The sequence below is a fragment of the Oratosquilla oratoria genome, chromosome 12 (genome assembly GCF_046742065.1).
Source record: "Oratosquilla oratoria isolate Oo_2021 chromosome 12, ASM4674206v1, whole genome shotgun sequence".
NCBI classification, from domain to species: Eukaryota; Metazoa; Arthropoda; class Malacostraca; order Stomatopoda; family Squillidae; genus Oratosquilla; species Oratosquilla oratoria.
Genome location: NC_134788.1, coordinates 61,038,847 through 61,051,665, shown reverse-complemented (window position 1 = coordinate 61,051,665; position 12,819 = coordinate 61,038,847). Strand labels below are relative to the sequence as shown.

The 12,819-nt window shown below is 40.5% G+C and overlaps 2 protein-coding genes across 4 annotated transcripts in view; both read right to left on the bottom strand.

Moving 5' to 3' along the window:
* LOC143031880 (uncharacterized) overlaps nucleotides 1-12,819 on the bottom strand; it is an 85,714-nt gene that overhangs the window by 28,369 nt on the left and 44,526 nt on the right. The window lies entirely within an intron of this gene.
* LOC143031877 (uncharacterized) overlaps nucleotides 4,499-12,819 on the bottom strand; it is a 69,476-nt gene continuing 61,155 nt past the window's right edge. For all 3 annotated transcript variants that reach the window (XM_076196239.1, XM_076196238.1, XM_076196237.1), the window contains exon 2: nucleotides 4,499-6,825. In XM_076196239.1, the coding sequence (XP_076052354.1) occupies nucleotides 5,343-6,728 (1,386 nt within the window). In that variant the 5' untranslated portion in view covers nucleotides 6,729-6,825 and the 3' untranslated portion in view covers nucleotides 4,499-5,342. The remainder of the gene's footprint in view (nucleotides 6,826-12,819) is intronic.

Genomic DNA, 12,819 nt, shown 5'->3' with positions numbered 1-12,819 from the left:
CTTCTTTTAACTGTTTTTTTAATTCTTCAATTTCCTTAGTTAAGTTTTTGTTCGCCCTCTCTAGTTGTTCCAATTTTTCAACTCTTCGTATAATACTGTCAACATGACCGAACCTACGCTCCAAGTCCTCGATCATCTTATCGACCTTCTCTTCTAGTCTTGTCAGTCGGGAAAATATTCTCATCACTTTCTACTGTATTGCTCTTGTCTATACTTCTAATCTTTACATTTTTATTAGACATTTCATCGTCATCGGGAGGCCTTTTGTTTACCTTTCGCCTGTCTGCCTGGGCCAAGTCTACTCCTTCCTCATTTCCTTCCATTTCCCTCAGTAATCCCTCCCCCTTTCCTCTTTCCCTACTTTCCTACTACTCCACGAGCAATTTCCCCCCACCCTGTAAATACAATAGGCACTTCTCTTTGCGTTGGGATCCACAAACTTCAATTCTCTTCAGAACGTCTTCTAAGCCGTCCATTCGTTGAAGTGTGTGTGTGTGTGTGTGTGTGTGTGTGTGTGTGTGTGTGTGTGTGTGTGTGTGTGTGTGTGTGTGTATTCACCTCGGATCTGCTGCAGCCTCTTTTCGAGACAGCCAGACACCACCCTACGGCAGTGAGCTCAGAGCTCATTATTAGCAGATCTCTGGGTAGGTCAGAGACCACTCACACTCCACACACCGGGAATGCAAGGTCACAACTCCTTGACTAACGTCCCGTACCTACTCGCTGCTAGGTGAACAGGGGCTACACGTGAAAGGAGACAAACCCAACTTGTCTCCGCCCGGCCGGGGAATCGAACCCCGGTTCTCCGACTTGTGAGGCCAGTGCCTTACCAATCCGCCACCGGGCCGTGTGTGTGTGTGTGTGTGTGTGTGTGTGTGTGTGTGTGTGTGTGTGTGTGTGTATTGGAAACTAGTATGTTATAACACATTTGTAAAAGTTCACTATAAACCCACTATCGGAGAAATAATAACGGAAAATACAGAGAAACTGTATATTTCGACTACTGTCTGTAGTCCTCTTCAGCTGAATGCTTACCTAAAGTTAAGGTACAAGTATATATGAGGAAATGAGGGGTATATAGAAGGGGATGAGGAAAGTGTGTGTGTGTGAGGGGGAATATATATGTATGTATACGGACGCGGGAAAGTATTTGTACAACACTGAATGGGCCCAAGTGAATAGATACATTTTTATCAACCACAATGCGTTTTAGTTCTAAGCCATTAATATCGGGAGATCTGTGGAGGCCAACATGCAGAAATTAAAACGTGGTACGACCAATGACTCCGCGGGTCTCCCGATGTCGATGGATTAGAGTTAAAGTGCATTGTGGTTGATAAAAATGTGTGTGTGTATATATATATATATATATATATATATATATATATATATATATATATATATATATATGTGTGTGTGTGTGTGTGTGTGTGTGTCTGTGTGCGTGTGTGTGTGCTCGCGTGTGTGTATGTATAAACTGGTACCATCCAAAACAAAATTATCATGAAAATTTCAAGAAAACAACAAATCCAACTGAACAAGAGAAGATATCATAACTCGACCTAGCAAGTGTGGCTTAGTGTACTGTTGTTGTTGTTGTTGTCGTTCCCTAGACTGTCTGTCCGAGCAGTCCCGTCTCCCCAAGGAATGCCATAGCCGAAACTGGGTATTCCCACAAATCCTTTATAGAGCGTATGTTGTGTTGTTTGCGTGCATGATTGTGTATAATGCAGTCTTCCATTATGTGTTGTATGGTATGGGGTGAAGTGTTACATCCTGGGCAGCTGTTCACAATGCGGTCATCCAGCCTCTTCTGGTAGCTTAGAAGTGCTGGGTGGTGACCGCAGTCTGGCCAAACGGCATCATCTACCCCTGGCTACCGGCTCTACGCAGGTGGCACCGATCCCCAAGAGGAGTTACGCCTACCTTGGGGTGTACTACAATCCTTTTTCCCAACATGCAATATTAGTGTACTGTAGAATGGTATGCAGCACAGCACAGAGCAAAGCTCGGTGTAGAGCGACACAGTGATGCCCTAACCAGCTTCAACGCCTGTCGAACTAAAGCCATTTCATACGACCAACAAGGGCCCTTTTCATACTCCTACTACGCGTGATAGTCACGCAGGGCCACGCATACCAAGCGACAGATATTCGTTAGCCTTCCTACACGCACCACGCGCTTCTCTGTAACCATAAACCATCGATTAATGAATGCATAAATAGCCCTACGTGCGTTTCACTGTCACACCTCATGCAACAGACTAGGCGGCAGTGTGCATGTTGAACCGTAGGTACAGTTTGACGCTAGACAGTGGACGCCACGTTACGTGGAGTTAGTCTTTCGTAGGCATGTAGTGATGCTGACATAGGGGCCTTTCATCCCACTCACCATGATATTTAACGTCTCGGCAGAGCTTTTCCCGCCGCGACCTTGACCTATATACAGTACAGAGCAAACATGGCATCACGCGACGCACCAGCAGGCCACACCCACCCAGCCAGGCAACATGGAGCAAAGGCGCGATTCACCTGCTTTACTTCTGCATATACTAGCGACCCCTGTAGGAGGCCGGTAGAGGGAGACATTTAAGTAGATAAAGGGGTAAGTGAAAAGATAAGCAAATTTTATTACTTGGATGTTTTGAAACAATGGCCGTTCGGAAGTGCAGAGTTGAATATTCTCGCTTGCCGTCTTGCGTTATGTAAACATAGGTTAGGATATCGAGAGAGTGCTGATGTGACGAAATGTATACATCAAGCCATGTTCCGCTTGCGACATAAGTGCTTACGTAAACAGTATTGCTTGAGACAGTATAACAGTCTTTCTGATTGGAGAAAAGGGTGGAGGAGAGAAATTATTGATGCATGGAGGGTCACGGCCTTAAAGGGTGGCACTTATTTGTAACGTTCAAAGTTATTGGATGAATTAAATTGTGACGTCGGAGCAGACTTGAATGGTGGGATGTGCAAGGATCCCAAGAGTCCCTTGGTGTAGATAGAACCAAGATAGAAGAAAGAATATAAGAAATAATGTCTCATTTTAATTTACCCCATCAAGAAATTTTAATAACTCGTGACCGAAGCTTTGATAGAAACATACTTAAGAGAAGGAAGAGGCGGCATGGGGCCTACAGATGAATAACACAAGTGACTAATTGTTAGTGGCAGTGGAGCTAACACAGACAAGCTCTCAGGTTGACCCGTCATCGCACCCTGCGACCAGGACATGACGTCTACCAGTCCCTCCCCCTCTGCCTTCTCACCGAAGGTGGCCTTCCTTTTAGCAGCACTGAATTCAACCGTTTTACCACTGGGGTGTCCACCATATGGTCACCTCACCGAACTATCCCCAGTTCAATGGGCACGCCGAAGCCTCAGTTAAGGCCGCTAAGCACCTCATCCTAAATACAGCGCCCACCGGCAATATCGAGTGCGAGGAGTTCGACCGAGGCCTCCTAGAATTACGCAACACCCCGTCTCCTACCGGCCGCTCCCCCGCCCAGAGCATGTACGGCCGCCCTCTCCGTACATGCGTCCCGACCCACCCGGACTCCTTTTCGGAGGAGGATGGTGTTTCCCGCGCCTCCACTCAAGCTGACCAGGTGCAACCCCGGTACAACTAGCACGCCCGGCCCCTCCTCCAATTGAGTGTCGGGCAACCCACCCAGATTCAGGATCGGTTGTCCCCCGTTGGGGCAAGGTCGGGGTGCTTATCGGCCGCGATAGATCCAAAGACAAGGAAATCTACCTCCCGAACGGGAATTTCTGGTGGCGCAACCTCCGGCCAGTGTCCCCTTGCACTCCCGACGCCGTCGGCCCCGTCGCGTTTCATCCCTAGGTGGAGGGCCCGCGGTCTTTGTGTGTAGATTCCCTATGATTCTCCGTCGGTCGTCTCGGCTTGCGAATAGATGTACCCCTCGCGATGGTTCTACGAGCGTGACCACAGTGCCACACAGACACGAATGACTACTTATACAGGCACCTAATAGGAGTAAGAAGGAACATAGGCGTGTAGCAATTCGGAAGCATGATGTCACATGCACGTAACCGCGCCTAGAGCTGCTAGGCAGAGTTCCGAACATATCTAGATGGACCGTCCGCAGAGTCTTTGGCATGAGGTGGGACGCGCCCCTTCGGGGCCCAGGCCGAAAGATACCCGTTTGTCTTCCTGCGTGCACCACGCGCCCTCCTGTACACATAACCCAATGATTAATAAACGCGTAAGTCACCTTAGGTGCATTTCACTCTCGCCCCTTTACAACAACTACACTTGCAACAGCAAGGTTCTGCCTCAGGAGTTACGAGAGAACAAGCACATGCAATAATACTACTAGACACCACGAACAAGCTGTTCTTGGCATAATTTATAACAAACCGTTCGGCAATTTCATTATTCATCAACAATGAACAATTCATCACATGACATCTGATATTACTCTTGGGAAGACTTCATTGAAATACGAGAGTTGTCGCAAAGGATACAATAAACACTGGTAAATATATTACCGTAGATATATTCACAGTAACACAGATTTCAAGTAACAATGTCGTATACACCAAAGAACTTTACATAACACAAAGATAAAAAGAACTTTATCCGTCATGACTTACAGATATATCCACCAGTTGCACTATTTCCTAATATTCTTGATTTTTCGTAATTACAAAACGATCCGTGCACTTCATGGAACACTTAGAGGTCAGAATGCAAAACGGAAGACAATCTTTAAAACCCCAAGGAGAGTAAATAAAGAAACATTGCCGACCATCCCCACGATATAGTTTTGCCAATTAGAATTTAGGCACACAAACGCTATTTTTCATACCTCAATCGTTTGCAATTCGAAAATAGAGCTACCATCGGCTATCGTCAAGAATCTTCGGAGGAGTGATATATCAGTAGCCAAACATCGCTATTCACACGTCACTGTTCAACACTAAATGTAAGAAAATTGAATAAATTATGGTCCATTGTGTACCTGCCAAATGTAACAACGGGCAAAGTAGTGGTCGGAGCTTCTTTCAATTCCCGAGTGGTACAGATCGAAGGGCTATATGGATGCGGAAGGTGGACAGAACAAGGAGAAAGGGATCGTTGTGAGTACCAAGTGAACATTCTAAATTTAGCTTGGATCACTTTGAGCCCGTCTTGTGAAGGATCTGGCTTATTCTACTTGAAAGGTGTGGGTCATCATGTGTCGTTCGAGGGCCCTTTTGTTGGAAAACTGCATCACACGGGTTACATTCGAAAGGCTTCTCTCTAGTGTGGTTAACCATGTGTAGTTTGAGATGGCTCTTTCCTGAGAAAGCTGCATCTCACATGTCGCATTTAAAATGATTCTATCTAGTGTGGGTCACCAAGTGTCGTTTGAGATTAGCCTTTCGTGAGAAAGCTGCATCACACAGGTCACACTTGAAAGGCTTCTCTTCAGTGTGGATCACCAAGTGTCGTTTGAGAGCATCCTTTACTCTGAAAGCTACATCACATAGGTCACACTTGAAAGGTTTCTCTCCAGTGTGAGCAATCACATGATATTTGAGACCACTATTCCCTGAGAAAGCTGCATCACACAGGTTACACTTGAAAGGTTTCTCTCCAGTGTGGGTCATCATGTGATCTTTGAGATGACTCTTTTGTGAGAAAGCTGCATCACACAGGTCACACTTGAAAGGCTTCTCTCCAGTGTGGGTCATCATGTGTTGTTTGAGAATACTCTTTCCTGAGAAAGCTGCATCACACAGGTCACACTTGAAAGGCTTCTCTCCAGTGTGGGTCATCATGTGTCGTTTGAGACTAGTCTTTCCTGAGAAAGCTGCATCACACAGGTCACACTTGAAAGGCTTCTCTCCAGTGTGGGTCATCATGTGATCTTTGAGATTACTCTTTTGTGAGAAAGCTGCATCACACAGGTCACACTTGAAAGGCTTCTCTCCAGTGTGGGTCACCATGTGTTGTTTGAGATTACTCTTTAGTGAGAAAGCTGCATCACACAGGTCACACTTGAAAGGCTTCTCTCCAGTGTGGGTCATCATGTGATCTTTGAGATGACTCTTTTGTGAGAAAGCTGCATCACACAGGTCACACTTGAAAGGCTTCTCTCCAGTGTGGGTCATCATGTGTTGTTTGAGAATACTCTTTCCTGAGAAAGCTGCATCACACAGGTCACACTTGAAAGGCTTCTCTCCAGTGTGGGTTACCATGTGTTGTTTGAGATTACTCTTTTGTGAGAAAGCTGCATCACACAGGTCACACTTGAAAGGCTTCTCTCCAGTGTGGGTCATCATGTGTCGTTTGAGATGACTCTTTTGTGAGAAAGCTGCATCACACAGGTCACACTTGAAAGGCTTCTCTCCAGTGTGGGTCATCATGTGTTGTTTGAGATTACTCTTTCCTGAGAAAGCTGCATCACACAGGTTACACTTGAAAGGCTTCTCTCCAGTGTGGGTCATCATGTGTCGTTTGAGACTAGTCTTTCCTGAGAAAGCTGCATCACACAGGTCACACTTGAAAGGCTTCTCTCCAGTGTGGGTCATCATGTGTCGTTTGAGACTAGTCTTTCCTGAGAAAGCTGCATCACACAGGTCACACTTGAAAGGCTTCTCTCCAGTGTGGGTCATCATGTGTCGTTTGAGACTAGTCTTTCCTGAGAAAGCTGCATCACACAGGTCACAATGGAAAGGTTTCTCTCCAGTGTGGGCCATCATGTGATATTTAAGATGACTCATGAGATAGGTGTGTCACATGAGTTTCTCTTTGTTCCATGATGAATATACAGAATTTTTGGATACCTTTTCCAAGGAAATGTTTATATTTACCCTCGACCTGTAGGAAAAAAATAAGTTCGACATTAACTTTTTGAGAGATTGTAGGTCTAACACGAGCTAAACAAATACAGTGGGGCATTAACGAAAATGTAGTAGGGAAAGGGAAGAAATGACTCTTAATACTGATTTTAACGGTGGTATCTACGTATAAAAAAAATCCCGTTTTGAAAATTTCCTGGCGCTTTTATCACCACCTTCCGAAATCCGGCAAAAATGTCCCATGGTGTAGGAACATTTTTATAGCTACCATATACCATATCAAACGTTGCTGCAATGGATGAACGTTGATCAAAGAGTAGTGCACAGAGAAAAAGGAGGTTTAACCACTTTTAGGCCTGGGTTACGAAGACGAAGAAGTACCCAAAAGAAAGTGTGCAGAAAAACTATGCTCTTCGTAACGAATTGACCAGGAAGCACAAGAATGAGTTTCCCCCAACTTTACGCCTCACTAAAAAGAAAAAAAAAATCAGTGCAGTAAGAGCCACAATTAAGATATTCCATATGAAAATACTGGGGTTCAACAATACGTTACGAAATAACAAAAATTACGTGTACTCTGATGAAGAGTACGATCTCATAATAGATTTCGACGGAGAAATTAAAGAGGAAGAATCGGAAAAGTTTATGAAACATTATTTTGAAGGATACAAGAATTTCACTATGAGTGGTGGTAAAAGCTGTCACGAGGAATGCCAAAAGTATTACATCGATCGGAAATACAATGATTATATCAAAATCAGCAAACTCAAGGAAAAACAGTTTACCATAAGGTTAATGGTGAATGTGTGGTGAAAAATCCAGCAAACGTGGTATATAAAGAATTTTTTCGGACATGCCTTCCATTAGGGAGGGGGGAGTCTTTAGTGAAGGGTATTGACAGCAAGCAGGTAATTCCAGAAGAGGAACCTGAATTGGGATCCGTTGAGATTCCTGCTTCAGCTTACAATATTAGTGAAGAAGCAGCAATGGCAATGATCCTGCCTGATTACGACTATGCCGTCGACGAAACGGAATCAGATGTGTCGGTCCTCCTTAAAGTTTGGGAAAGGACTTTCCAAGAAAAAGAAGAATTAAAGAAGGAGAACGAAGAAATAAAACAAGAATTAAAGGAGATAAAAAAAAAAAAAATTAAAATAAAAGAGAATTGGTACAAAATGTTAGATTGAAGGCTGAGGATAAAGAAAACAGGACATTCACAGAAAAATTGTTGCGGATTGGCATGGGTGAAACAGGTAGATTCAGGTTTCCAAAGAAATTTGGCATTTTGGTCACAACAAGGGATGATGTGATCGAAAAGGTCTACAAAGAACTTGAAGTTAACACCAACAGTTATCTATATTTCCAAAAAAGAGCCATAAAATATCCTAGAAACGAAGACGTGGATTACATAAATGAGGTGAAAAAAATACAGCAGTCACTTCATATTTTATAATGCAAGTAGTGTGATGCATCGTCCATTAGGCATTTGATGCTGCACACAAGAATTTGACTTATATTTAAGAGGTTAAAGAAGATATGGAAGGTTGAACAAATACTAAAAATGATGGGGTTGCACAGAACATAGATTGGGACAATATATAATCAGTAAATAATAAGGCAAAAGAGTGGCTGAATAAATATTATAGAGGTAGAAGACATACGAAAAAAGAAAGTATACAGTAGCATCATTGGATACAAAATATCTGTCAAATTTTTAGAGAGGACCACTACATACACACCAATCAAGGATGTCATAAATCAACACTAGAGATTCACAAGAACCTGATATTGATTTCTACAGCAAATCTCTTGTTTTTTTGGGAAAACAAGTGAAATTCCACACATATACCACCACAAGCGTATAAATGATAAAATCAAATGTTGATTTCAGACATCCTTGAGTGAGAAGTCAATTACTTCTAGTCAATCTATCCAAACTTGTCCCTACCTACAACTAGGTTAGGTTAGATTCACTCCTCACTTCCATCAATCACTAAAACAAGGTGCGCAGTGGGAAAAGTTTATTGAGTTATAGTTATTCAGTGGAAATGGCCACTTCAAATGAGTTACAAGTAATGTGCATGGATATTTGTGCCCTGTAGCAATCTTACTCGTAAATCAATATATGATTGAATTTTTTAGGTGACTGGTAATATGAAAATTAATAGGAAAATAATAAGATGCAGGAATGGATGAATACATATTATAAAGAGAAAAGAAATCAGAAAAAAAGTGTGATGAAGGATATACAAGCACAGTCAACTGGAAATAAGAAATATTGGTAAAAATTTCACAGAGGTTTACATCCATCCACTAAGAATGTCAGAAATAAATGAGTAATTTTTGTGAATTGTTTATTGGTTTCTACAGTAAATTACTTGGTTTCCAATTATCAAGGAACATCCCCCCAGGATGAGTAAACATGAGAATTTTGGCCAGTCTTTGTTCATATGTCAGGTTTGAAAGTGTTGGGGCCATCTTTGTCATTGCTCTTTGTATTCTTTCTATTTTTCTTATATTCTTTTTTGTATTGGGTGACCATATCAGTGCTACATATTACAGTTTTGGCCTTATCAGCGTTTGTAATATTTTCTTAATCATTTCCTTATCCAGGTATTTAAAGGCCACCTTTATTGATCTCTACAAATGTTATGTTTCTCCAACTATTTTATTTATATGTTTATCTGGTGACATGTCTTTGGTGATGATTACTCCTAGGTCCCTTTCAGAATTTACTTTCTTTACTTCTTTTCCATCAATTTTATACTGTCCTGATATTCTATTCTTGCTTTTTACCAAATTCAATTATACTGCACTTCTTGATGTTGAATTCTACCTCCCATCTCTTGCTCCACTCTGAGACTTTGTTCAGATCACTCTGTAATGAGTCACAGTCTATTTCAGAGTTTATTCTCTTTAATAACTTTGCATCATCTACAAAGCAGTTCATGTAACTTTCAATACCTTTGTTCATGTCATTTACATATATAGCAAACATTGTTGGAGCTGTGGGATGCCACTACTCATTTCTTCCTATTTTGAATATTTGTCTCTGAGATCTACTCTCATTTTTTTCCATGTAGGAAGTCCTTCATCTGATTCAATAGTTTTCCATATATGCCTCCTACTGTTTCCATCTATATAGCAATTTTCTGTGTGGAACCTTATCAAATGTCTTTTGTAGGTCCAGGAAGACACAGTCTGCCCAGCCATCTCTTTCTTGTGTGTGCGTTAGTGTGTGTGTGTGTATTTACCTAGTTGTATTATACAGGAAGAGAGCTATGCTCATGGTGACCCGTCTTTGTATCTCTCAACATCAATTTTTTCTTAAAATCTTGAATAGCATTTGCACACACTGTTTCATTGTCTAATTTGTTCCAAGTATCTATCACTTTGTGTGGGAAGCTGTTCCTTTTCAGATCTGTTCTGTAACTATCCTTTTTTAGTTTCTTTTCATGTCCTCTTGCTTTACAATTGTCCCATATTAACAAGTCCCTTCTTTGTTCCAAAGTTGGTCATTCTAGTTTGGACAGTCTTTGCTCATATGTCAGTTCGGAAAGAGTTGGTGCTAGTTTTGTTGTTGTTCTGTATTCTTTCTAATTTTCTTATGTTCTTTTTGGTACCGGGTGTCCATACTGTTGCTGCGTACTCAAGTTTTGGTCTTATTAGTGTAGTTAGAATCTTTTTATCATTTCCTCGTCCAAATAAGCATACACCACTTTAACTGACCTCAGTAAATTGTAGGTTTCTCCAAATATTTTATCAATATGCTTATCCGGTGTCATGTCCTTGCTGATCATCACTCCAAGATCTTTCTCAGAATTTACTTTTTTCACCTCTTCTTCACCAATTTTTTAATCTTTCAATATTCTATTTTTACTCTTTCCAAATTCCATTATACTACATTTCTTTATATTGAATTTTACTTCCTACTTTTGAGTCCAATTCCAGATCTTGTCCAAATTTTGTTGCTATGAGTTGCAGTCTTCCTCTGTTTTCACCTTCTTTACTATGCATGTGTGTGTGTGTATCTGTGTGTGTATTTACCTAGTTGTATTTTACTAGACAAGAGCTATGCTCATAGTGACCCATTTACGTATCTCTCCGCATCCAGTTTGTTCTTAAAATCTTGTATAATTTTGGCGCTCTCCTCTGTAAGTGGCCCTCTTTAGCTTCTCATGTCCTTTTGTTTCTCTTCTGTCCCATTTTAATAACTCATCTCTATCAAGAACTTCCCTTTCATAATTCTGTAAATGGTCAACAAATCACCTTTTCTCTTTTCTGTTCCAGTGTTGATATATGTAATTTATCCAATCACTGTTCATATATCAAATTTTATAGTGTATGTGTGTGTGTGTGTATTTACCTAGTTGTATTTTACAGGACGAGAGCTATGCTCGAAGTGACCCGTTTTCGTATCTCTCCACATCCAGTTTATTCTTAAAATTGTGTATAGTTTTAGCACTCACTGTTTGTCTGTTTAGTTTGTTCCAAACATCAATCACTCTATGTGGAAAGCTATTCTTTTTCAGGTCTCATCTTTAACTGTCCTTCTTTATGTGTCTTCTTCTTTCTCTTCTGTCCCATTTTAATAAGTCGATTCTATCGAGTATTTCCATCCCTTTCATAATTCTGTAAATGGTCAACGAATCACCTCTTTCTCTTCTTTGTTCCAGTGTTGATAGATGTAATTTATCCAATCTCTGTTCATATGTCAAGTTTGATAGTATATGTGCCATTTTTGGCACTGCTCTTTGGATTCTTTCTAATTTGCTTATGATCTTTTTTGTGCTAGGTGCCCATAGTGTTGCAGCATACTCTAGTTTAGGTCTTATTAGTGTAACCACTATTTCTTTACCATTTCTTCATCCATGTAGTTGAAGGCCACTTTCATTAATCTTAATAAGTTCAAAGTCTCTCCAAATAATTTATTGACATGTTTATCAGGTGTCAAGTCACTTGAGATGATCACTCCCAGATCCCTTTCTGAATCAACAGATTTTGACTTCTTGTTTCCAATTTTATATTGACCCAATATTCTATTTTTGCTTTTTCCAAATTCCATTATGCTACATTTATTAATGTTGAAGTTCATCTAACATTTCTGACTCCATTCACATATTTTGTCTAGGTCTTCTTGTAGCAATCTGCAATTTTCTTCCGTTTTTATTCTCTTGAGTAATTTGGCATCGTCAGCAAAGAAGTTCATGTAAGAATTTACATGGTCCTTGGAACACATTTTGGACTAGTATTTACCTAGTTGTATTATATGGGAAGGGAGCTATGCTCATGGTGACCTGTCATTATATCTTTCAGCATCAAGTTTTTTTTTCTTAAAATCTTGAATAGTGTTTGCACACACTGTTTCTTTGTCTAATTTGTTCAAAGTTTCTATCATTCTGTGTGGGAAGCTATTTATTATTATTATTATTTTTCAGATCACTTTTGCAATTATCTTTTTTGTTTTTTATTGTCTCCTCTTGTTTTTCCATTGTCCCATTCCAGTAAATCATTCTTATCTAAGTTTTCCATTCCTTTCATAATTCTATAGATAGTAGGTCTCCCCTTTCCCTTCTTTGTTCCAGAGCTGGTAATTCTAATTTGGACAGTCTTTCTTCATATGTCATTTTGGAAAGAGTTGGTGCCAGTTTTGTTGTTGCTCTTTTGTATTCTTTCTAATTTTTTTATATTCTTTTTAGTACTGGGTGTCCAAAGTGTTGCAGCATACTCGAGTTTTGGTCTTAGTGTAGTTAAAATTTATTTTTATCATTTCCTCGTCCAAATAGACAAATGCCACTTTTATTGACATCAATAGATTGTAGATTTCTCCAACTTCTTTATTAATAAGTTTGTCCAGTGTCGTCTTTGCTGATCATCACTCCAAGGCCTTTTTCTGAGTTTACTTTTTTGACATCTTTTTCACCAATTTATGATCTCTCAATATTCTGTTTTTACTTTTTTTCCAAATTCCATTATACTATCATTTCTTGATATTGAATTTCACTTCCCACTT